General features: G+C 39.2%; 1 protein-coding gene across 12 annotated transcripts in view; it reads left to right on the top strand.

Annotated features, from left to right (window-relative positions):
- The window catches only part of PARD3 (par-3 family cell polarity regulator), a 714,454-nt gene that overhangs the window by 500,470 nt on the left and 186,350 nt on the right, over positions 1 to 27,634 (top strand). For 9 of the 12 annotated variants that reach the window (XM_008568725.1, XM_008568720.1, XM_008568718.1 and 6 more), the window contains one exon: positions 21,705 to 21,815. The exons of the other annotated variants lie outside the window; for them this stretch is intronic. In XM_008568725.1, coding sequence (XP_008566947.1) covers positions 21,705 to 21,815 — 111 coding nt within the window. The remainder of the gene's footprint in view (positions 1 to 21,704; positions 21,816 to 27,634) is intronic. 12 annotated transcript variants of the gene reach the window in all.

Here is a 27,634-nt window from a genome sequence, read left to right as displayed (position 1 = left end):
TCCTTCCTTCCTTCCTTCCTTCCTTCCTTCCTTCCTTCCTTCCTTCCTCCCTCCCTCCCACCCACCCACTTGTGAGTGAGGACATGCGGCATTTCTCTTTCTGTGGCTGGCTTATTTCACTTATAATTTTCTCCAACCTCATCCATGTTGCTGCAAATGGCAGAATTTCATTCTTCTTTATGGCAGAGTAGTATTCCATGGTGTATATATACCACATTTTCCTTATCCAGTCATCCGTTGGTGGGCATTTAGGTTGGTTCCAAATCTTGGCTACTGTAAACAGAGCTGCAGTAAACATTGGAGTGCAGGTATCTCTTCAGCACGATGATTTCCATACCTTTGGATATATCCCCTGTAGTGGGATTGCTGAATCATATGATAGTTCTGTCTGTAGTTGTTTGAGGAACCTCCACAGTGTTTTCCATAATAGCTGCACTAATTTACAGTCCCATCAACAGTGTAGGAGGGTTTCCCTTTCTCCATATCCTTGCCAGCATTTGTTATTCTCAGTCTTTTTTATTATAGTCAGCCTCCCTGGGTTGAGATGGCATCTTATTGTGGTTTTGATTTGCTTTTGCCTGATGATTACGGATGTTGTCCTCTCCTAATTCTGTGTCAAGCTCTATCCTCCAGAGTACCCCAGGGCTCAGTCTTTAGTCCCCTTCTCTTTTTCTCTTTTTCATAACAAAGAATTAATATTCTCAGGAATCAGAGCCTGTGGGCGCTGAACACATTCTCAGGCAGATGACTACCAAGATCACATCTCCAGCCTGGACATCTTCTCTGAGCTCTTGGTTGGTAGATCTAACCATCTTCTTCACATGTGCACTTGAATGTCAACCAAGCATCTGAAACTTTACATGCTCCCATAGTTCCGGATATTTGCCGCAGAACTACCACTCCACTCTTAGTGTTCCTTTTCTTGGATAATGGCAGCTCTGTTTTTTCAGGTGGTAGGTCCAAGGCCTTGGAGTAATCCTTGACCTCTCTTTCTTCCTTATAACCCATGTTCCATTTATTAATGTGCAAAAGCCCATTTGGTCTGTTTTCAACATGTATCTGTACTCCTAGCACTTTCCAGTCCCTGCACTGCTGTCACCATGGTCTCATGGTCCAGGCCCCCCATGTCTCTTCCTGGGTTGGGCAGCAGCCCTCCAGCTCTGCTCCTCACTGCCCCTTGCCTCCCCACCAGAAGTCGCAGTACCTCGCTAACTTCACATTAGCGACCGTGGCCTTCTCTTCCCTGAACCTGCCAGGTCCACTAGAGCCTTTGTCCTTTCTCATCCCTCTAATTAGAATGTTCTCTTCTTAGATAGCCACAGGTTCACTCTTGCACCTTTAACATCTGCATCCAAGTGTCAGCTTTTCCTGGAGATCTGTCCAAAATTGCAAACTGCGTTCCCTCCTATCTTGACATTTCTGTCCCACTTTTGGTATTATTTTTTTCATTTGCACTTATTGCTACCTAAGGTACGATGTATCCCACTGACTAGGTTTAGTAATAAGTTGACAGTGGCAGGGGATGTTAACCTTTTTTTCCCTGCCATAATCAGTGCCCAGTGAGTGTAACAGATGCCAGTTGCCTGAACCTCTTCAGTGGCCAGTCTCTGCCTCTATGCCCAAGGCCTCTCCTATGCTTTGGAAGACAGCTCTGATTCTATGTGGGCTTGCTGGAAGTGCCCAGAATAACAACACCTTGGAGCAGTCCTCAACCAAAGATGCCAGTTGCCTGAACCTCTTCAGTGGCCAGTCTCTGCCTCTATGCCCAAGGCCTCTCCCATGCTTTGGAAGACAGCTCTGATTCTATGTGGGCTTGCTGGAAGTGCCCAGAATAACAACACCTTGGAGCAGTCCTCAACCAATGACCCAGGAAAGCCAGTGTAAGGGTACTCCAGTTCCCAGGGCCCTCAAATTTATAACACTGAGGCATAAATTGTATACCCTTGACCATGCAGAATCATAGGCCCCACCCTAGACCACCTGACATCAGAATCTGCTGTTTAACAGCCCTGGAGATTCATGTACACACTACAGATTGAGAGGATCACCCCAGAGTTTGCCTGCAGCATTGAGCTCCACCTACCCACAGTGCAACAGGCTGGAGAACATGCCTTTTTGGCTGCCCTTCGTCCCCTCCATCTCGTCTCCACCTCTCTACCAGGTGTTTACTGCATCTTCTATTAAACCACTGCACTGAATCCTGGTCTCAGGGTCTGCTTCTGGTGAAATCCAGACTAAGGTAATAAGCATTTGTTGAACAAGTGAATAAATACAAGGGATCTCCAAAAAGTTCAGGGGAAGATTTGTACTATGTTTTCATTCTATTTTCCATCAACTTTTTAAAGTATCCTCATAAATAAAACTTCTGGAGTAAGTTGGCAAGCAGTGCGTGTGAGAAACTTTTATCTGGAGTAATTTGCAATTTATGACGTTATCACGCCAGGGCAGTTCTGGTGTCCCATCTTTGGAAGATGACGTCATTGCCACGTATGTACCTGCCTGTCACTGGGGAGACAGTCAGTCCCTGTAGGGCAGCTGTTTCATGCTGTATTTATGTACATAGTGTTCTCTGGCTTGTTGTTGAAGTTGCCATCTTCTCTGCTGCTCTAGCCATAAACGATTGAAGTATTCTCTATCGCATCAGACTCACAAGACGATATGACTGCCAGATTAAGTCCTTTAAGTTGGGCAGTTCCCAGCTTTCAGGCTGAGGATTGTATAGTTGAGGGGTGATAGATTTAAGCAAGGGGTTAATGTTAAAATTACCCTGTTAAGGTCTTTCTAAGCTTTGAAACATCAGGGTCCAGGAGATGGCGTAATAGTGTCCCTAAAAGAAGTCAGGACCTTGGTCTCACTCCTCACAGGCTTGGTGAGCAGCTGCTGTGGGGGATGAGTTGGAGAAAGTCCTCCTCCCTTCTGAAGCCACACCCAAGGGTAGCTTACGGACACCTCTGCCTCACCAGAGGAGGCACTCTGGAGCTTTCTCTGCCCCTCTCTCAGCATGGTATCCACGCACTCTGCTGAGGCCCCTGGGGCCCAGCCCACTCCCAGGGCCTGGAATCTTGCGACTCTTAAATGAGGTGTGGTTTGACAGGGTGATGACAATCTCACCTTAATTTCTCCTTCCATAACATAATATTTATGTCATAACGTACATTTCATCTGTAATTAAAATATCATGTCTCACTTGTTGGTTATGTAACAACTTACGGCTTGAAAAGAAAGGACTTAACATTCTCTGTCCATACAAAGGAACAGAGACTTTGAAATGAGCTGAGTTAATGGAAACCACCTACAAAATATCCCTATTTGCTATGTTAAGGTTTCTCTCTTTCCACTCTTTGGTTAATTTACAGGGTTGTCCATGATCACTTACTGGCCCACATTTCTGACTTTGTTAGGGATATGCTGGTCATTAGGACTCCTCTAAGGAGAAATAACTTTCCCCAAGTAGCTTACTTCTACCTTACTGCAGCTAGCAGTTAGCATTCGTTGCATGTTGACACTGGTGGAAATTCTGCTAACAACATTATTTTCAATGACCCATGTAATTCTCTTAATAAACCTATAAGGTACTATTTTGTGTCCCATTCTATGCATGAAGAAACTAAAACACAGACCCGGGGAAAGGCGATTGCCCTAAAACAAACTTAGTCTGACTGTCTCAACATTCAGGTAAGTATATTTGCAAATGAGCAGTAAACCTCCCGATGGGCAGTCTTGTTTCAGCACTTAATGATGAGTATCCCATTAAAGATTAACTTTTACTGCTCCTTTGCAAATTGGCGGGCGTGTGCTGCAGATCTGGAGTCAAGGAAGTCTTCAGCTTGTGCAGCTTGTGCAGTGTCCCTGATCCAGTGAGTTCTCAAGATCAGTGCTACTGGCAGGGTGGGCCGGTTACCTTGAGCTTGCTATGGAGAGAACAGCTTTGTTCTCTCACCGTCTCCAGTCCCTGCTTCTGTCTCACCCTGTCACCTGTAGTGTTACATGACTCTGAAACAAGCACAGTACATAGAGGCATCCACATAAAATTTCACCAGCTTTGCACAAAACAATCACCCAGGCAGTAAAATAAATTCTAACCGTGGCAAAAATTGTTCCTAACGATGAGCAGGAGGACTTCCCCCCCGCCCCCAAGCCTGGTTATGGAGTGTGTGTGATGTCTTTAGTAATCGTGAGGTATAACCATCCATTCACCATATTTCCTTGAGTGCCTCATGTATCATAGGCATTGTGCTAGGTATGGGGATTTAGTGGTGGATACAGCTGAGAGGTGACAGGCACTGAGTAAGCAGGTGCTGCTCCGATGGGCCTCATGAAAGGGGGATGTAGAAATTTTGGGAACTTAGAGCAAGTTGGCCCAATCCAGACTGGAAGGAAATGACACTAAAACTGAGATCCAAAATAGGTTTTGAGTTCTGTATCTGAAGAAGGTGTTGGAGGGACAGGAATGTTTTGCACCAGTGGGATTCACACTCTTTTGATGTCATCCATAATAAGAAACACATTCTACCTTGCAACCCCGTGTACACACACATGCACAAATAAGTAAACATTTCACAAAGCAAGTAATCCTGTGTGCTGCAGTCTGATGCATTTTGCAGAGAGGCAGCACAATGTTGTGGTTAAGAGACTGGACTTGCCTGAGTTCAAATCCCTGCTGGATAGTTACACAATATACTCTTATATTGGGGGCAAGTTAATTAAACTCTGTGTGCTTTATTTTTCTAGTTGTGAAGTATGCATAATAATGCTACCTACCTCACGGAGTTGTTTTGAAGCTGAAATGAATATATACAAAGCATTTTAGAACTCCTCCTGGTACAAAGTAAGCACTATGTAGATATTTGTTGCTGTTGTTATTACCATAATGTAATTCAGTTTTTAAAAATGCTTGGTGAGTCCCACCAAATCAGTGTTAGATCTCTAGTGGGTTCCAACACACAACTTGAAAAACACTGTTTAGATGCTGGAAATCCTCTAGATTTGCAAGGGTGGAGGTGGAGGAACCTGGAGGCATTTGAGAGTCAGGGTGGCCTCTCATAAATGACTCTTGATATGGCTTGGCCCTTACGCTAAGGACAGTGGGAAGCCATTCAAGAGAATGGCTTGACAAAATTTACAGTTATTAAAAAAACTGAAAGATTACACATTGTATAGAGTGATACCCCTAAAGGGCTGGACCAGAGAGACAGTGGGAACTCTTTTAGGTAGCTGCTGTAAAAATCATGGCCAGAGATGGTGATGACTGGCAGATAGAGACATACAGACATATTTCAGGATCTCAGGGACTGAGTTATTTGATTAGATGTAAAAAGGCAAGAGAGAAAGAAAAGTAGGAAATAATCCCCATGGTTTTGGCCCAGTCACCTGGGTGGATAGTCAGACACGCGCACACTGACTAGAAAACACCGGAGGAGGATCATATTTGAGGAAACATGGCATATTGAATCTGACGTGTCTGTGATACATCCAGATGGAGGTGACTGGTGGGTAGATGCGGGGAGGGGCTGGGAGTGTAGAGATTTGGAAGTCAAAGACATGGAAGATACTTGAAAGATGCTTGAAACCATGGTGGCATTAGTGGAGGGAGCTGTCTGGGAAGTGTATGTACAGGGAAGGAATAGCAGGCAGAAGCCAGAGTTCAGAGGCCCCTTCACATATCAGGGGCAGTTCAGGGGAGTGGGTGGGGGTGGAAGGACATGTTGGTGACTGAGAAGAAGCTGCTGCAGGCACAGGAGGAAAACCAGAAGTGTGTGGTCATGAAAGCCGTGAAAACAAGGGTGTGTTTTTCATTGATTGGAATGATGTGGTCAATGGCGTTTCTGCTGAGGTCAGAAAGTACTCATGGCCTTGGGCACGGGGGTGATTAGTCCGTGGGTGCCACTGGGCCTGTTTGGAAGGTTGCCCATTGCTGTGTGGTACACTTTAGTGTTTCGTGTGATGCCAGTGCAGACAGACTATCTCTGATGCTAATGTTTGTTCCATGTTAAGGACATCGTGTGTTAATTCCTGCTTTAAGAAGCAAAGCTTTTCCCCCCAATACTCCCTACACAAAGACAGACACAAAACCTGTAACCGATTTTCACAATTTTCAGCAATGGAAATGGCATTTTAAATGATATATCAATCCCGGTTGCAAATTTTCACAAAGGACTGTGGGATTTAGGATATGAGGAATTGATTTTTAAGTATATTATTACCCAAATGCAACTGGGAGGAAAGATAAATGTATTGATTGATTTTGCTAAATGTGGGATCACTTCTTCCCTTAGCTGGTGAGAATTTGTTATTCCTTCTCTGCTTTTCTTTGAGTGTTGGTTTTGTGACACTCCAAGCACCCGACCTTCCCACAGGCAGGTGGGCATGAAGCTCTTGACGGCATTAGCTACTTGGAATTGGCTTCCAATCTTCCCCCATGTTTACCGAACAAGAAAAGCTTAGGTCACATAGATAGCCTCTCTCATCAAAGTGCCAACTTTAAAATTATTTTTCTGAAAGCTTTTTTAAAAAAATAACGTGACATTTAACCATTGTAACATATATTCAGGAGTGCTCACTGTGTACTTGTATGTGTTTTCAGACTGTGTTTTCCTAGTGCCTATTTCCCCAAGACTCACGGGTACTACTATCCCTTGTGGATTAAAAAAGTGGTGATGAACAAAGACATTTGCAAATCGTAGTTTTTCAGGGCAATAGTGTTTATCTTTTACATTCTATCCAAGGGGATATCAAATTATTGGCATGTTCAAACTATTAATGCTTTATTTAAACTATTGAAATTGGTGTATTGAGCATGCCCATGATTTTAGTTTGTTGGCCTTTTCAGATTTCCATGACTATGTCCTGGCTACATGCATTTTTTTTTTAACTTTATTATTTTTACATGCATTTTTAATTTCATGAGTCATTCTGTGGATTATGCACTTTATGGTCATTGCATTCAAAAACATGTTAACTAGATTTCTTTCTGAAAATGTATTTCCCAGGAAAGTGCAAAATTATGTATATTTCCTGCTATGACATTATTTTTATTTCTTTTATATATTCTATAATAAAATATTATAAATTAAGGGTTGTTTTTATAAAGGTAGAGCACGCAACCAGTTAGCTATTGTTTGGTAATAGATACTGTTACAATCTTTAAATAGAGATTTTAGGTCTGCCATTTCAACTTTAATGAACATGTAGAAAAATTTATAGAACATTTTTCCTATGGAATTCTTTTTTAGAAATGTCCACATTCAAATACAGTTTTATCCATGTGGGTCTTACTATCTTTTATTCTCGAAGTTCAATGCTTTTACTCTCTGAGTAGACTGCTGTCTATTTATCTGGCAAAATTCCTTTGAACATTATTTTTCTTGTGATACGGAAGTTCTGTAAGTCACAAAAGCAGAATTTTCAAACTGTTTCCATTTAGTCTGGTCAGCAAAGGAAAAGGACCTCTTTTTTTTTGGAAGTGTCCTCCCCTGTTCTGTATACATGCAGCTGATGGGCAGCCATCTAATTAGAGAGAAAGTATTTATTAACAGCCCAAATAATAGAAAGCATATGAAGCCATCTTTGCTCACCAACTGGATAGTACCCAAATAGCATCAGAAACAATGAGGAGGAAATGCAAATCATTTCTGACTCATGAATTGTTGTTTTCCTCTTGTTTTCAATAATGAAAGTCTTTGTCAGCTGGAATGCCGTCATTGGCCTGAATAGATGGTACTTCATTTGGGTGGTTATTTTTAGTGGTCTCAATTAGTTCTGCTCTTACACCCTTGGAAGGCTGTTGGCTCCACCCTGACCTCTGTTGGCCACCATGGGTTGATTTGAGGGTAACATCTTGAGGGGAAAATCAGTTGCTGGGAACTGTAGGACTGAACCAATGAGTTATTGATCTGAACATGGGATCCCTTACAAAGATGTTGCAAAAAATATATTTTGCTTTTCTCTCATCGGGAAGCTGACTGTACGAAAGGAAACAATCCTCTTGCCTTCTCGTTTCCATGACTAGATCTGTGAGAAACTGTTTTGGTTAGCACAGACCCAAACTACTGTGGCTCATAGAAACCAGGGTCTACTTTTCCGTCATTTAAGAGAAGTCTGAAGATTGGCAGTCCAGGGCTCCCATGGGGGTCCCCAAGTGTCATCAATATCACTACCTCTTTTTTATTCAACCATCCTTAAACATGAATTTATTATTCTTTTTTAAAATTGTGGTAAAATATACATAACATCATATTTACCATCTTGACCATGTTTAAGTGTGTAGTGCAGTGGCATTAAGTACATTCACATTGTCATGGAAACCATCACCACTGTCCACCTCCAGAGCTCTTTCCTTCTTGCAAAACTGATGCTCTGCACCCATTAGATGGCAACTCCTCGTCTCCCTCTGCTCTCAGCCCTGGCACCTGCCATTTTGTTTTCTGTCTCTATGAACTTGGCTACCTCCAGAGCTCTTTCCTTCTTGCAAAACTGATGCTCTGCACCCATTAGATGGCAACTCCTCATCTCCCTCTGCTCTCAGCCCTGGCACCTGCCATTTTGTTTTCTGTCTCTATGAACTTGGCTTCTCTAGGTACCTCATATAGGTGGAATCATACAGTATTTTTCTTTTTGTCACTGGTTGATTTTACTTAGCCTAATGTTCTCAAGGTTTGTCCATGTTGGAGCATGTGTCAGAATTTCCTTCCTGTTAAGGCAGAATAATGTGGCACTGTGTGTATATACTGCATGTTGTTTATCCATTCATCCGCCATTGACACTTGGCTGTTGTGCATAATGCGCCTGTGAGTCTGAGTGTCTTAACATGCATTTCTCCTTCCTGTTAAGGCAGAATAATGTGGCACTGTGTGTATATACTGCATGTTGTTTATCCATCCATCCGCCATTGACACTTGGCTGTTGTGCATAATGCGCCTGTGAGTATGAGTGTCTTAACATGCATTTGTATCCTCAATGTCACCGCACGGTTGCAACTCTAGCCAGCTTGTCAGCATTCTGAGCGGGAAGGAGGAGGAAGGGGACAAGGCAGCTTAGAGCTTAGTCAGCCTGTGTCTAAGGATTTTCTCCAGAAGTCCCACTCATCAATTTCTATGAGCCAGAAATTAAGAATAATAATGATAATAAAATAGTTCCTATCGAGTGCTTACGTGTGACAGCACACCGTGATGGGTAATTCACTGAATCCTACAATAAACCCGTGAGGATGGTTGCATTTTATCGAAGAGGAAACAAGCTCAAAGAGGCTAAGTGGGTTGCCCAGCATCGCTGGCTCCCATAGCTTTGGGCCCTGTAGCTGGAAAGAGGTGAAGCTGGGGTTGGAACCCAGGATTCTGGCTCCAGAGTGTGTGCTCTTGACTGCTGCCCTCCATGTTTTGTTCCTATTTTCAGGAGAGGCTGGGGAATGTCATTTTATATCAACTATGTGTATATCTTCTCCCAACGAAAGCAGAGTTGTACTAGTAAGGAGGATGGGAGAATGGTTATGGGGTGGGCAGCCAGTGGCACCTGCCATGTTGTGCCTGCTTCTGGTCCTGCCTGTCCAACCCAGTGTTTCTGAAGCCAGGTGGCCTCGGTCCCGTGGGATTGCGACTGCTTTGGAGCTGTGGGCCGCTGTCTGTCCTCAGTCCCTCATGCTGGCCAAGACCAACAGCCACTGGCCAGAGCGTTTTGCTTTGACCAAAAAGACAGTGAGTAGATCACAAATGATAAAAATATATATATGTATCTATGATTTAAATGGTCATGATCTTCCAAACTTAGGGAGCCTAGAATATCTTACCTGGAAAGATAAGAAAGGGGATGGATGTCTACACACTATTGTTAGAAAATAGTAGAAAAGTTACTGAGTGATGATTTCTGCTGACACTGTGCTAACACGTTTTAAAACATGATTGCATTTAAACTTTGCTACTACTATATTTAAAGGTAATACTTTAAATATATTGTCATACATCAAATAACCCATGTCTTTCTGATTTGGAAGTATAAGCTCGTAATCACAGTGTTTTAATGTTGATTTTACTGATTTAGTGCCTTTTTACTCTGCTGGTTTTTATGGATACATCCCCGAAAATATTCTCGTCTAGCTTGTTAGATGTCATCTTCTGGGACTTAGATGTTCATCTACATTCAACCCTAACCATCTTGGCAGAAACAGACTTCCTTCTTTAGGAAGTAGCCCTTAAAAACATGGAGCATTTGGGGTTGAAGACCCATCTACCCTCTTCTGTCCTTTACCTGTCATTATTCTCATCCTTTGCAAATCATGAAGATAATGTAGTGAACTGAGCTTAGTCATTTGTCTTAAACCCTAGGCACGTGGTTCACAACCCCCAAGCTTAGCCCCCCGGGAAACACTGATCAGTGTCTGCTTGTCACCAGTAGGGAACAGGTGCTGCTGGAGCCTAGTGGCTAGAGGCTATGAATGCTGCTAAACATCCTGTTGAGGTATAAGAGAGGTATAAGAGAGCCCTTGTGACAAGGGAATATCTGGTCCAACAGTTCGGTAGTGCCGAGGTTGACGAACTCTGCCCCTGCCTGACCTCAGCTGCCCTGCCTGGATGACTTGTAATTGCATTATTGATCTTCAGATAAGTCACCTGAATGCTTTGGTATTTCTGTGGCTGCTTGTTCTCAGGCCCATCCATCAGCAGCATGTACTGGTTGTTATGCTGTGTCGAGGAACAGCACACCATGCATATTGGTGGATGTTTAAGGGTTAAAGTTACATTTACCGCTTTTGAGTATTTTACAATCTTGATGTTATACTGTTTAAGATTCTTGCATGGTGATCTTTTTGAAAGTTCCTTTTAAATGTAATTTTAGTGTAATAAATACAGATTTTACTTGCCTTCCTGAGCTCTTACTGTGTAAATCAACACGAAGAGCCTAGTCATTCAAAGAGACTGAAGTGAATCTCAGAGGGAGAAGCACAGACCGTAGCAGAGAAAATTTGAGATTTAGCTTTTCAAGCTTTCCTGTCCCAGCCCAGCCCCACCACCTCTGGCATTTAACTACATCAGCCTCAGTTTCCACATTTCCACTTTTCTTCACATTTAATTTTAAGAACTAAATGAGAGAATGCATAAGGAAAACTTTTGAAATTTTGAGGTGCTGTACATCTGTCAGTTCATGTTATTTGTTAAGTTCTTTTTTTAATGGGCTTTTCTCCCCTTAGCTGAGTTAGTTTCTCAGTAGATTTTCTGAGTTACTTTGCTGAGAAGCTATTTGGGTTATTTCTGCCCTTTGGGATTTATGTATATACTGTCCTCGATGAAATGAGGTTTGCTAACATGCCATGATTATATGCAGTAGTTCAGACCAGGCCACTCCAGACGTCATCTAGGGCAAGCAGCATAATGACATCCTATGAAAGCAAGTGTAACTGGCGGAGACTTGAGGAGGCAGGTCTTAGTGGCACTGCCTGCAGTCCGGGCTGGTGTCTTGCACAGACATGATGTGTTCTCACAGCGCCACATTCTCCTGCTCGTGACTGCCGGGGAGTCGTTCTAGAGTCGGAGACCACACAGCAGGCAGTGCGACGTGACAGTTGTGAGAAGAGGAAAAAAGAGGCGGCATGAGAGGAATTCCAGGCCAGTGCACACATCAACAAGTTCTATATTTGAACACTTGTTGAACTATTTAGTCAAATAAGGAAGAATGTGGTGGTTTGACATTTGTCGAAGTTCACGTTCTCTTTCACATGAGGGACGTGGGGACTGGACATGAGACAATAGACACATCTCCTCCTTCTTTCTACCCCTTGTTGCTCCATCCCTGAAACTGCCCCAGGATTTCAGTTCCTACTTCCTATTTGGGTTCTTAAGCACGATTGAGTCATACATAATGTCCAGTGCTGTGCATCGCGGTAGAGTGAAAGCCCAGCATAGAAGACCGAAGAATCTTTTCTGGAAAGAGCCGTTGCCATTTTTTAGTGTTACACCATCAGTTTCTGTATGTATTAAACTCTCTAGGACCCAGGCATGCTGCAAGGACACTGATTTAACCAAATAGATGACTTTTCGTCCCTTGTTCTTTAAGAGAGGGGTGTGACTCCTGTCACAGTGGGTGGCTGCATCCTGGCTGGAGGAACCTGCTGCCTCTATGGGATCTGCGAGCTCCTCCCTGCTCTCAGAATTAGGGGTGGCCTCTGGATCTTGGCAATTTACAGAACTTTCTATTGCGTTTTAAAAATGCACCAACTCCTTAATGTAGAATCCGAATATGCAAACCAACCTAAAGATCAAAAAACGAAAAGCTACACCTCTTAATTTACTCCATAGAGAGTTCTCCAGGGAATGTGAATCAACAGAAATTGTTTCCTATAATCAACAGAAAAAACTGCTGACTGACACCTTACCTTTATAGATAATGAGATCTTTGGGGAAGTTTTAATCTTTCAAAGTTTCCAGGAGCTACATGAAAAGTCTGAGGCTTTTCTTTTTCCCCTCCCAAAAGTTCAATGACCATATTATCTGTCTTTCTGACTTTCATCTGCGCTATAAACATAATGATAAGAAAATGTTTGAGGGTGTTTCAGCTGCAGTAAAGAATAGCATCTCTACTATGGGTAGTTAAAACATGTAATTTGAATCACAATGCACATTTAATTAAGGGTGAATATTTCTAACTCAAAAAAAGATATCCTTACATCTTGCATGTGTTTGCATTACCTCAAAAGCATTTGCAACCTGGATGCCATACTGAGTATGAGATAGGCAGATGGTAACAGGAATTATTAGGATTATCTTTGTTACTAAATTCTTCTTGTGCTTTGTCCTAATAGAAAGAGGGGTGTAGTAAAATATCATTCTACCTTTTACTTTCCCTTCTCTCAAGTGTCCTTTTAAATGGATGTGTTTTTGTGACTTAGGTCTCATTAGCATTTCTTATGGGGACTGCCTTCAGGGCAGTTACCACTTGCTAAATCGTTCTGATGCTTTAGGAAAAGGAAAACCATGGTAACCAGATGTAGGGTATGATTATTTGCCTCTGACCTGGCAAAGTGTTGGGTTTCACAAAAGAAGCTTAATAGAAATGTTCAAATTGACCCTTCTCATCACTTGGGCTGCTTAGAGCTCAATCAGTCTCTCATTATTATCAGAGTTATTCGAGCAAAGGCAGCAGTGATAGTATTTTTCATAATCACTCCTTGAGCCAAATGTAATTTGCAATTTGTAGTATTGTATTATGAAACAATAATGCATTAAAATGAACAGAGCAAGAATTAGGGGTAGAGCAGCAAAGAAAGGACCCCGGGAAGGAGTTGTGTGAAAGGCACTCTCCAAATCGTTTTAAGTGGACACGGCTGATTTCAATGCCAAATGAAGCATTTAGAAAAATCAGAATTACGTGTTGTTTTTACTGTCTTTAAGTGTATATGTGTGTGTGTATATATATATAGATAGATAGATATAATAAAGTCAGTTTAATTAGAGGGGAAACAAAAAATATAATTTGCATATTATTTGCGTTTGGGTGTTTGGAATTATGGGGTGAGTGTGGCTTGATTACCTGTGTGGGCATGATTTGAAAAACATAAGGTATATCAAGCCTGATAAAAACCCTGTATGGAACAATAATTACAAACTGACCCCTTTTTACAAGGATGGAATTTATTTGCCACAGAAACCATGTCACATGGTCTGTGAACCAGCTGATGTCCAAAAAGCTTCAACATCACGATCAAGATTTGCTTCTGCTCGTCCTCTCCAATTCTCAGTGTGTACTATCAATATTATTTCAGTTATTTATTTATTTATTATTATTTTTTTTTTTGTCTTTTTCCGTGTCCGGCAACGGATTGCAACCCTCAGTGTCGCCCCCGTACCGGACTGGGACGGCAACGGGATCGCAGCCCTCGGTGTTGCTCCCGCGCCTCGCTCAGCCAGTGAGCGGGAACCGGTCTGTATGTGGGATCCGAACCCTCGGTGGGAGTGCCTCCGCGCTTCCCAAGCGGCACACTATAGCAGTGTGCCACCAGGCCGGCCCTATTTCAGTTATTTATGTATTTGCCCAGTGAGCGGGAACCGGTCTGTATGTGGGATCCAAACCCTCGGTGGGAGTGCCTCCGCGCTTCCCAAGCGGCACACTATAGCAGTGCGCCACCGGGCCGGCCCTATTTCAGTTATTTATGTATTTGCCCTGTGTTTTGAAGGGTGACTATGTTTGCTCCTCCCCCCCATGTCTATGTCTGAATCCCACAGTTTTTATTTTTCGTATTTTTTTTTGTTTTTTTAAGTCAAGATTGATTCTGTGCTAGGTTCCTTTTTTACCCCTCGATTTTCAATTATTGTTTGAATATTTCCTTGTTCCACTTCCTCCTAGGATTTCTGAAGTGTCAGGTTACTAGGCATATCATTGCATCCTTGATTTGATAACACAGGCTCTACCAGGGGTAAGAGTGCACTTCTAAGGAATTTAATGGGAGTCCTGAAAAGGATATGTTATCCATTAAGGGTACATTGCACATCTAAAGGCTGTTCTGGCTTGGTTAAGTAGAAGCACTTTTTTTCTTTTAAAAAAAAAAGTCACTCCTTTTTTCCTGAATGCCAACCAACATGAATTTAGTTTATTAAATCTAATCAGACTAGCACTGATGAAAACTATACACAGTCAAATAATGATTCTCAAGTTTGTGAATTTCCTTTTAAAGAGAGCTTCTGCTAAACTCCACCAACTTAAAACTATATCCTATCTTACAAAAGCACCATCAAGTTGTCATGTACCCTTTTCCAAGGCTGCCGTCTCATCATTGTTGATTACCAGGATGGTTTTTTTTTTTGCCTAAATAGGAGCTTTCTGCTTTCCATAATCAGCCTCTTCCCTGATTCTTCCAGCATTGCCACAATCTACTGCTGAGCAAATCAGTACGCTTTCATGGTAGCGATTTTTTAAAGTGTCACTAAAATATGTAAGATCCTGTACAGGAAGACATATTACAAGTGACTTTGTTGTTGTTGTTTTCTTATTTGTAAAATGGAGGCGAAGGCACAAAATATATGGCCAGAAACCATGAACATATCATTACAAAAGATAAATACTTGCGGTGAATTCCTAAACTCTGAATGGGTTTGGGTAGTTTGACATGCTTCTCCTGTTCCCTGACAGTATTTGCATATGCCAGAAGAGATGATTATGACATCTGGAATGTCATTGCATTTAGAAATGTTGGCAGTGTCCTATGAATGGTTACATGGGCAGTTTTTATGATCCTTTCCAATGGTTAGGAGCAGTTCTTGACCTTGCCTTCAAATTCCTGGTCTCGATTCAGGAACAATGTCTGCTCATTGCTACTGGCAATACTAGACTTCTCTACTTTATTTAAGCAAAGATTTATTAACCAGCTGCTTTTTTAGTATAAAAGCATAGTGACTGTCTTTGGCTGCTAAAGGTTTTGAGGTATCTGGGTGTTGTAAAAGAGTCTTGGGTCTAATTCTGGCTTTGCTACTTACTTGCTATATGACCTAACAAATCTTTAAATCCCCCTGAGCTTCCCAAGGTTTCCACTTAACAGGAGGCTGATAACACCAACATCACATGCTGGTTGTGGGAATCAATGAGATAAAATACATAAAAAGAATTCAATAAATTCTAGTTAAATGTAATTAAATCATCGAAAGAACATTCAATGCTCAATTATATGTCTTAGGAATTACACTAAGTGAAATTCATACATCTTGGAATTTCATGTTCTCTTAGGAATATCCAAGTTCAGACCTATTGAGATATCTTAAGGTAGCTATGAACTACCTGAACTCTAGTCCTAGCTTGCAGTGTGACTTTGGGCAGCTCCCCAGACCTGCTGGGCCTCAGTTTCCTTGTTCCTCAAATAAAGACATTGGACAAGGAGACTAATCTCTAATCTTTGGTTTTCAGAAACGTGTGAACATGTATCTTCAGTACATAGGGACAAGAGTACAGTAGAACAACCTACAAAATCATATGGCTAGATTTTTTTTTCATTAGATAAAATCTGGAGTAATTACTTATTAGGGCTTTAAGTGAAAATAAGTTTGTAATTGTGTTAGAGACCAGGGTGATGAGTTGAAGGAACACTCATACCAAGAATGTGGAAAAAGTGCCAGAATCAAATGAAAAAGATTTTCTAGACAAACTCAGATCAAATACCATTTAGGAAGAGTATGACTCGAAGGACTATGGAGGAATGATGTTGAAGACTGATGGTTTTGCTTCAATTTGAGTGAACAGTGTGTTCCTGAGCCATGTAGAGAACTGGATGGGGACACAGGAGTGACACAGTACAGGGTATGTGATTTTGCTCTCTGGGATCTTGAGCAGGGCTCATTGGGCAGCTGGTGTCTCTCAAATGACCACAGTATCATTGCTGGCAGTGGTCAGAGGACAGATGATGCAATGGCTATACAAACACATTTACAATTTAAAGGATAAAATATTTCAGCATTATTTATACTGCAGAGAGAATTGGGTTACTTCACTAACCACCAAAATGATGGTTTTAATAGCAAGGAAGCTCTTAACAGTAGTTAATTTTTAACGACAGTTCTTTCTACATAAAAATAAATAGAATTTGTTGCAATCCTCTGTTACTTGGTTTGTTTGATCTTTGCTTTCCTGTTCGTTAACAAGTGCACATTCTGTCCCTTATTCTTTACCGTAAGGATACCTATGACTGATCTGGCAGATGACAAAGATCTCATCTGTAACGCATCATAGTGAAACCCATTTAGCAGATTACTTTGAGATTACTTTAGCTGCATGAAAACATTGCTGTACCCTTTATGAAGAAAGCCATATGTTTAAGAAATCTTCCAATCAATTCTACCCTGAATGAGACAGGGCTTATCTACTGTATCTTTTTGGGAGCATGGGCATACTTTTTCAGTGTACCTTTTTTCCCTGTCCAGTGCTACCTCTAAAGCAATTCTTCCCTATCAACATTTTTTCAAGTTATCTATTTTCCTTCTATTCCTCTATTATGAAGAAAGCCATATGTTTAAGAAATCTTCCAATCAATTCTACCCTGAATGAGACAGGGCTCATCTACTGTATCTTTTTGGGAGCACGGGCATACTCTTTCAGTGTACCTTTTTTCCCTGTCCAGTGCTACCTCTAAAGCAATTCTTCCCTATCAACATTTTTTCAAGTTCTCTATTTTCCTTCTATTCCTCTATTTTTTTAAAGTCATTCTCTTATTTATTTATTTATTTATTTATTTATTTATTTATTTATTTTTTGGTGGCTGGCCAGTAAGGGGATCCTAACACTTGACCTTGGTGTTATTAGCACCACGCTCTAACCAAGTGAACTAACTGGCCAGCCCACACCTATGTTAATATGTCCTAAGATGTGACTAGCAAATTCTTCCTGCGGTGCTGGGGTAAAGTGGCCACTGTACCTCCCAGCCTCATGTCCATTGGGTGGTGGAGTTTTCTCTCTGAACGTTTGTGGTGTTAGTTGGGAGCAGTTTGCAAAACTCTGATTCTCTGCTGAGAATGGGTTTGCTTCCTGGATATGCCATTAGGACAGTATTTCTTCAGCTATGCTGTTCCTTGGAAACTGACCAATCTGACTTTCATCTGTGGTTTTTAGAATATAATATAAAAATAATTACTACCTTCCAAGTTTTTAAGCATCTCACTATTAAATGATGTTTTCATAGATTGATTACTGTGAAACTGACTTTGAGAGTACATGTCTAGCCAAAATTTTTCAATGGCACCTACACATCACCTTTTCCGGAAGAATTAAGCAACTATAAATTAAGAAGCATACTAGAATATATTGACAATTAGAGTGAATGTGGGTAGAAATACCTTTTTTTTTCTTTTTTGCACTCAAGAATGGTTGGTATATTATTTTACTTATTGTCTTTATTTCATTCTGTCAAAAAATTACAGCCGAGGGATCAATTTTTGCCCCAATTATAAAGTAATATGCTATGATTTATACCTTAAAGAAATCACTTATTAACTAAAGCAAGTATTAAGGGAAATGTCCAAATGCAAACCTATAAACATTTTATCTATGGTTTCTTCACTTTTTCATACATTAATCTTGAATCTATATTTTTTCAAAAGGGAAAGTGTGCTGTAATGGTTTGTTAATAAATTTATAAATAATAGAGTAGTTATTCTGGTGATTAGAGGGCAGTCTAGGAAACTGATTAATATTTTGATACCAAACACAATGAGAAAAAGTGCAGTTCTTAAATGTAAATCAGGATTCTACTCTTTCTTTTTTTCTTTTTAATCACGTGTACTTCAAATGAAAAGCTGAAAGTTGATAGACCGAGTTTATATATTATATGAAACTTGGTGAACAAAGTGAAACTTTCTTAATAAGTAGGTTGAAGACCATTTTTAAAAAAGATTTTGACTTAGCTGATTAAACTCAACATTTGGTCTGAAAATATCTTAACTGTTTTAAACATGCAAAACTCAACCAATCTTAATTCCCCCCCCCCACTATTACTAACTCAAAGAGCAGATATACATTATCTTATAAGATTACACTGTACCTTTTGGTACAGATAGATAATATATTGTTATCTGTGTTATTGCCTGGTATTTCTCAAACATGATGCAGGGTGAATTTATATAATTTAGAATGTGAACCAGCACAATGTGTCTAAAAAGACCAATAAATTGATGTGGCAACATTGTGTCATTTGAAAGATATTTATGAACTGAAAAACTAACTGGTTAAAATGACTTACCTTTAGGAGCACCCAATTATAGGTTAATATGATGTATTAGAATATGAACTTATACTTTTCTGGAAGTTAGAATTTAATACATTTTATATTTCTAGATGCCTCAATGTTACAGAATTTTCAGGATGAAAATTGAACCCCATGGCTTTAAATATAGTGCACGTGCTGATAACACTCAAATTAATCTGTCCAACCCTATGCTGTCCCTTGAAGCTTTGCTGTACACCACTCTCACCCCAGTCCACCAAACCTTCTCCTTCCCTGGCCCTGTGTGACCTTGGAGGCCTCAGGGACTCATCTCTTTCCCTGACACCCACGGCCTCCCCATCAGCAAATCCTGTCAGTGCTATTGTCAAAATACACCCAGAACCTAACTGCTTCTCTCAGTCTCCTCCACTGCCACCTGCCCTATCACCAGAGCCACCTTCCCTGATTTCACCTTTTCACATGCAGTGCATTCTTCACACTAAAGCCAGTATCATTAAATGTCATCCACTGCCACTCCTCTGCTCAGAATCCATCAGTGGCTTTTCATTTCTTTTCCGTAAAATCCCAAATCCTGCGTAGCCTGCAACGTCCTGCATGATCCGGCCCCTGCTGCCTCTCCACGTCATTTCCTCCCGTCTTCCCCATTTCTCTTCAGCTTTAGCCATGTTGTTGTCTTTGCAGATCCTCAAATAAACTCAGCCTACTTGTGCCTCAGGACCTTTGCACCTGCTCTTTCCTCTACCTTGTTGACTCCCCCAACTTGTTGAGCTTCCTCACTTCATGCAGCTCTCTGCTCAAATGTCATCTTATCAGTGAGGCCATCTTTGACCACCCTATCTAAAATGAAACAGACCCCTCTATCACTCCTACTTTGCTTTGCTTTCCTCCATAGCACTGTGAATTCTCCAATCTGTTATATATTAATATGTTACCTAAACATAAGCTAGAATCAGGCTGGTCCCGTGGCTCACTTGGGAGAGTGTGGCGCTGATAGCGCCGAGACTGTGGGTTCAGATCCTACATAGGGATGGCCAGTGCGCTCACTGGCTGAGTGTGGTGCACACAATACCGTGCCAAGGGTTGTGATGCCCTTACTGGTAAAAAAAAAAAATATATATATATATTTAGCTTATATATATATATATATATATATTTAGCTTATATATATATCTAGCTTATATATATATAAGCTAGAATGTAAGCTCTATGATAGTTGCAGTGACTTACTGTGTTCTGTTTACTGCTTACAGCCTTAGTGCCTCAAATAAGTCCTGACTATATAGTAGATGCTCAATAAATTTTTGTCAAATGAATGAACATTATGTTTTAGATGTTGGCTCCTACTGAGATGTATCAGTTTTTTATGTTTATTCTTTCATTTACTTATTCATTCATTGTATAAAGCCCATCACTATGCTTAACTCTGAGACATTATTGATATAGTGACAAAAATAGTCTTTTATTTTTAATACTTTGTAGTTATTATTTTTAAAAGCACAGTACATATATTATCCGTTTTGAGAAGTAGACAGATTCTAGATTTAAGTTCTTTTTTTGTTTTTTGCAATTGCAATGATCTTCCAATTTTCAAATTAGACTAAATTTTAAGGATAAATCTGCTTTAAAATTTATAGCCAGTTTTTTGTTTTTTTACAGACAGTTTTGATTACTATCTAATAATATACATAATTTTTAAAGGAATAGTGGTGGTGGTATTTTAATGTTTTTCTGTTTTAATATTTTAAGAATGCTTTCCCTTCCTAATTTATAAACCTAATTTATAACACTTTGCAAACATAGTGTTACTTTAATTAACATATCACATATTCTTACATACACTTCACATGTAGACAAGTATTTAAAATCAGATTTGTATTAATAAAAAAAATGACTTAGGCTACCAACCAAGCCATTAATTGAAATAATTCTTTCCCTTTTATGTTAACTTTGGGCCTACCCTTTTCTCTTCTCTTTTTTGATATGAGATTGTCATTATAAGCCAGATTCCTTGTTCCTCCTGAGAAAGAAATACTCAATATACTTTATATATTTATGAATGCTTAGCTGTGTCACTGTCCATAAAAGATTTCTTTTATAAAACATCTGGTGACCAAATCAGTGCAGATGAATATTACTTGGGGATATAGAAGACACACATTCCAGGCAACATGGTCTTTTATGGAGAAAAATAACAGAGCAGAAAAAAGAATTGATACCACGTTTGAGGTTTCTGAGATATTTTGGATGCCAGAATAAAATAGTGTTACTGTTTTCTTGAGGAGCCTGGAGTTCGGCACCCATCTCTAGAAGTTTGTGTGGAGCATTTTTGAATCATGTCTTTGTTCCTTATATTTGTTTTTGATCAGGTGTAGATTTCCAACTCAAAGCTGCCGCATTCAGCAATTGCTTTTCATCAGATTTTGGAGAGTATTTGATGAGGATACCTTAAAACTTTCACTTTAATAACCTCAAAGTGTGAAGGCAGTGTAAATACCCTTTGTACTTTAAACCTGGCAAACATGGCCTTGTTTGTCAGTTTTTAAACTATGACTAATGCTTCTAATAAACCTGACTGTGAAAATAAAGAATAGTTGTTTATGGAGTGATTATTAACTAGATGATTGTGGATTATCATTCTTTATTCCTAAGGGAAACCCACTCCAATGTAGACCTTTTTTCTTCCAGCGTCTGTAGTGTTCAGCACTTGGTCCTATATACTTATTAATTGTTTAATAAGGATAAGCTGCAAGTTTTGCTGTTTGTTTTCATTTTTATTTTGCCAAAAGAAAAATGAGTATCGAGGCCATTTTCCAAAAGGGTTTTCTCTGGAAAATTCTAGTGACATATGAATAAAATAACCTGATTGAAAATATTAATACTGACCCAAACTACTAACTGCAGGAGAAATTTGACCCTTATTTCAAAGAGCTAACATTTCATCGAGTACATGTCTTTGTCACAAAAGAAAGAAAACTCATTTTGTATACATTGACAAGTTAGAATTTTTTGTTATCAACAGGTTTGGCAAACATCGAAAAGATGACAAGATTGAGAAAACGGGTAAAATAAAAATACAGGAATCCTTTACATCAGAAGAGGAGAGAATACGAATGAAGCAGGAGCAGGAGAGGTAGACTCCAGTTATTTGATTAAACCTCATTAGAAAGAGGTTCTTTTTTTTCACTTTCTACTTTCTTTTTTTTTTTTAATGTAAAGATTTTGCATTCAGTTATTTTTTATATTTTCTTTCTCAATCCAAATATTGGTGGTTGCATGATGAATACAATGTAAAAAAAAAAAAGATGTTTTAAAAAATAAGGCCATGGGTTGGCCCGTTAGCTCAGTTGGTTAGAGCACAACGTTATAGCACCAAGGTCATGTGTTCGATCCCTGTCCTGGCCAGCTGCAAAAAAAAAAAAAAAAAAGAATAAGCCTTGTATTTATTTGAGATATCAAAGTGGATTTTAATGGCTCCAGTTAAGCTCTTTTGCATAAGAGATAGAACATATTAGATGAACAAACATTAATACTAAATTTATGATTATTTTTAAAATCACAAAAATATTTAAAATGCTGCCTCATGTATCTATGCATATGTAGTACATTGTAATAATTTTTGAGAAATATTCCTCGAAAATAAAACCATTTTAATTTTTATATATCATTTTATATATCTTGATTTATAATAAGAATTTGGGAAGCAGTTAGTTTTTCACTGTGCTGTTTTCCTCTTAAGCCTGACACTTATTTCTTGATTCTCCTTCTATTTCACTATCTTCACGTTTTGTGATATTTTCCCCTTACATTTTATTCCATGGCATCCAGAAAGATTATCTATTGTTGAATCATTCCATGTTGAGAACCAAGACCAATAAAAATGAATGAAAAGAGTTACTTGAAGCAGATACTTGAAAGCCATTTTTATAAATGATGACAATTTTTCTCATTAAAATTCCAGGGGATGAGAAAGCCATGTGACATTTTTGTTATTAGCGTTTACGGGCTCACAGTGAGCTTGTCTGTATCAATCATCACATTTCATTTTTGGAGAAGCCACAGCAAGAGGTACTATGGCTATTTTACTTTGAATAATCTGGGGTTTAAGTGAGTTTCTGGTACCTTGGTCAAGGTTATAAAGCTAAATATTGTCCATAGCTAGGACTATATATCCATATATGAGGGGAGAGAGAGAGAGAGAGAGAGGCCAGCATCTTTGAGGTCAAGTGCAGTGTTCTCAGCACAATTCTAGAGGCAGGATGCTTTCGGTCTTATACTTACCATTGAATGAAAGAACTAAAAATACTGTTCTACGACAGTTTTCTTTAAAACAGATTAGTGTTTGGTTATTTTCCCATTCATCAAAAAACCTGTGAGGGTTTTTTTTAGTAGAATGGTCCTTCTGATTCTCTTTTGTAGCTTTTCAGGGTATAAAATATGTAAGTGGGGAGAATATGAACTTTTAATTTATGATGCAAATCTGGGTTTTATTTTGTTGGTTCTTCCTCAGTTTTTATTTTTTAAAAAACCATTCTGCCTTTGGGATCCCCAAACTTATTAATAAGTTCACTATTTTTAGGCCAAGGCACACAGTATTCCTTAGTGTATACAGTATGGCATTTAATTGCTCAGAAGTAGAAACTTCTATCCTAAAACAGTTTCTTGTCCCAAAAGGAACATATGCCAGGTAAATATATGAACTCAGATTCATCCACAGGCAAATATGTAATTTAGAGAGCAAGATGAATGCTAGAAGAAGACACTATATTTCTCCTATATTTTGATACCTGCCAAAGATACGGCTTTATTTATCCTGTGCCATTTTTCATATTCTAAATATTCCTGCCTTGCAGTGTAAGGTGACTGCTATGTTCCAATGCAGAATTCTATTAACATTTTCCAAAATACTTTTATAATCGTAGTCAAATATTTTCAGCCAAACAATGATTCTTACTTAACAGTTTCACTCGTATTATTAATTTGCCTAAGGCACAGTTCACTTCTCAGCTTTGCTTTTAATCTCCATCTCTGTACCTCTAATGATACAATACTTCTGGGAACTAGGTTGGTCGTAATGAATTTACAATGTACAGGAGGCCTACAATAAAAATCTTTTAGGGTCAAGGAACAAGTGAATGGTCCATTAAAAAAAATCAATTAGGCTCGTAATTTAAGAAAATTATTATACTTTGACTTTGTATTTCAATAACAATTTTTACAAGTATATTATTTTATTTAAACTCATGGATTTTGTAATTGAGCCAGTGAATGCATTGGACTTATTGAACTCCGTTAAGTGGAGTGTGTTTAGTGTTTATTATTTCGACAGGGCAAGCCCTCTTTGGTAAGTCCCCCTTTCTGTTCTGTCTATTGGCATTGGCAATGCTGCTTTCGAGAATGGGAACTTTAACTTCCTTGGGGAAAATTCAATTGGAGGAATAGATAAAAATAAATAAACCACTGCTTATATTCCTATCACAGCCTTTCTCTCACTGCTGACTAGTAGTAAAGTATCTCCTATGACATTATTTACCACTGTAGCTATTTGAGTTCCAAAAGTTATTTTGGCTGATTCCATATAAAAATAGAAAGCCTGGCATTCCTTAGTTATGAGGTATGACATGTCCATAAACCAAAAAAATGTTTCCCATACACAAGCCTGAATATTACTAAAGATATAAATATTGAAACATTGAAAGGACAATGAATATAATGTAAAATGTTTTTCCTACAATGTTAAGATCTATTTAGATAGGGAAAGTGAACTAGAATCTTCTGAGCATGCGTCTAAGATTAAATTTGACTTGATTCTTGCTGACTTCTTCCCCTCACTCTACACTCGCTGCCAACACTGGCAGATTGCATCTTGAATAAATGCTGTCCAAGTAGGGGAAATGGATGAGGAAGACCACCCTGTGGATCTGTCCTCTGGCTCTGCTAGTCCTGCCTGCCGCAGACTTGAGCCCATATGACTAAGGTCTTCTTTTTATTTATTTATTTTATTGGTTATAAATATTCATGTGATACGAAGCTGATTGTCACCTCTTGTGCCCATGATGTTAGGGCCAGATTCATACTGGCAGCATACTCATTACCAGAAATTGCATTTGTACCCCGTGTCCCCCACCCAATTATCCCCAGCCTCCCTCTGGTTTTCCCTTTCCCCCCTCACTCCACTTTGTAGCCCAAGGAATGTTCTCTCCCTCTGTAAGACCAACACACTACTGTGGACTTTCTTTCCTTCCTTCTTTCTCTCTTAGCTCCCACTTATGAGTGGGCACATGCGGTATTTATCCCTCTGTGCTTTGCTATTTCACTCAACATAAGTTTCTCCAGGCTTGTCCATGTTGTTGCAGATGGGAGTATTTCATTCTTTTTGTGGCAGAGTAGAGTATTCCATGGCGTATGTATATATATATATATATATACACCACAGTTTCCTTATCCAGTCATCCATCGACGGACATTTAGGTTGGTTGCATGTCTTGGCTATTGTGAACAGAGCTGCGATGAACATGGGAGTAAGGTCTTCTTGAGAAGTGGGGAGTCTGGGGATGATATCAAGGGTGAGGAGAACTGGCCCCATGATGCGCTAGGTTGGGAGAGGATGGGAAACTAAGCAAAGGTGTGAATTCAGTGCATACTCTCTGTTACTGGTTTGTCTTTCAGGCATGTCTAGGGACAGCAGACTTGGCCTTGTTCCAGAACAAGGCCCCTACTGGCTCATTTCCACCACTCCAACAGTTTGAACTCATCCAAAATAGAACCTGTTCAATGAAATGATCTGTGTAACTTCAGGTCCACTTAGCTCCCATGATGAGGCACAGTGATGGATTTCTCTGTTGACCAAGCATCAGAAGTGATGTTTTGGCTTTCTACTGTGTTTTTGCTCCAGTGATAACTCCACTTATGTCTAAATGGTAGTATATAAACCATGTGGTGCAGGGGTTCCCAAACACAGTGTTCAGCAGCAGAAAAAGGGTTCCGTGTACAAATGTGTTTGAGAAACACTTGGTTAAACCAATTTATGCTTGTTTCTTTACCTCATTATTTCTCAAAAGTCTAATTAAGTTCTTGTACAGTGTGAATCACCAAGATAGCAATAGAGTGTCATTGTTATCCTGACTTATTTATTCATGAAACATCCTCCCAACCTGTTACCTTTGTTTTTCATGGAAGACTAACATCTCTCAGAATTCAGCGAGTCATCTGGGAAATACTGAAGCAAGGAAAGACTGTTTGCTCCTGGTTCAGCCGTATCCTGCTCACTCATCTAATTGGCTGTACAAACCAGAGTTGATTGTTTCATAGAACTCCGAGCAAGTGTAAAGCCATTATTGTAACCTGCTTCTACTTTACGGCTCCTATTTTGTGTACTTATGAATCTTATTATTGCTCCAACTTTCTTTTTTCAGTATTCTCTTCCCCACATGTTTCTCTTCTGTTTAAAACATATATCTTTATAAACTCTAAGGTTTATGCTAATTCTAAAACTATAAAATTTGGGGGGGGGGAACCTTAAGATTAATATAGGAAAACAAAAACTTACCTGTATTAATACCACTGTAAACCTGCTGGTCTATGTCGTTCTAATCTTTTTTTCCTCTATGAAATACCTGTAGCCACACATATGGAGGTACTTTTCGAAATATTCTCACACATTATCTTCTAAAAGTTGACATCTATTTTCATTTTGATTGCTTTTGCATTTTCATGCATTCTTAGAAAATTATGTTACATATTTTCTGGAACAAAGCCAAGTCTGTATGAAAAGATGGATGGATGGGAAGGAAGGACAGAAAGAAGGAAAGATGGTCTGAAAGATGAAATATTAGCTGCGATACCTGGCTAAATTCCCCAACACTCAAATAATATTTACCTCATATGCTATTCATTCTGTTAAATGAGATTTATAATGTTAACTGGCTTGCATTTTGTAGTTACTCAGCAAGTAAAAGCTATTGCAATATTATTGTCTATATCTACATAGTAAGTTGTGCTTGGAAATATTTCCAAGGGTACTGAATGCTTCTAGTGGAGATATGAAAAGGTAATGAATGTCTTATGCAGTCCTTCCAGTGTATGAGAAGTATTAATGTATCTGTTAGAGAAATATAGATTCATATTATTACATAATTCTATTTTTCCACAAATTTTTTGAAGTGCCCTCATATGGCTTGAAATTTACCATTATTCAATGTTATAATCACCCTTCAAAGCCTTGTGTTTTCAATACTAGATCATTGAACTCTCTGTGTCCTTAAGTGATAACACTCCCAGTTCTTAATATGTCATTTTGCAAGTTTTTGTGGCATTTCTGCATACATTTCCCATTTGTTGGCATTCTCTGTAATTTTACCAACTCTTTTCATATCTGCTTTGAGTAATTATTTGAGTTCTCAATAAACATTTTTTGTGGTCTTAGTTGGTAAGAACCTGTTCAGCAGATGATATATGTCTGTTCTGCTGACAGTAATCTTTGCATTTAGGTCATATATTGTCATTCAAACAAAGGTTGCCTTCTAAAAATTAACCTTTTGATGGAAAATGTATTTTTTCTATCTTATAGCAGCAGTTTTTAGCTTCTCTGATCTATTGGGTGCTTCTGAAAAGTCAACTCTAATCAATGGGACTAGTTTCATCAAGTTTTAAGAATCTGTTAACTTGCTTTGTGAAATTTTACTACTAAGATGAATACTGGGGGAAATTAAGCTTTAGGCATGCTATATATTTGGAACTGATTGTGTTGACAAAAACTGCAACTGAAGTAGGAAAATGAAGTTTGACTTTTGATGAGAGCTGCTGTAGGTGTTTTTGGCATTGGATCATCTTTTGAGTTGGAAATAATTGTGTTTGCTTGATACCCGTGGAAGCCTGTGAAATTGTATGAGTGAGTGATATCTATGAGTTTGTGTGCGTGTGTTTATTCTAGTGTTTTCTTAGTCAATATAA

Source organism: Galeopterus variegatus, unplaced genomic scaffold (assembly GCF_000696425.1).
Source record: "Galeopterus variegatus unplaced genomic scaffold, G_variegatus-3.0.2 Scaffold436, whole genome shotgun sequence".
NCBI classification, from domain to species: domain Eukaryota; kingdom Metazoa; phylum Chordata; class Mammalia; order Dermoptera; family Cynocephalidae; genus Galeopterus; species Galeopterus variegatus.
This window is presented reverse-complemented; position numbering and strand designations above follow the sequence as displayed.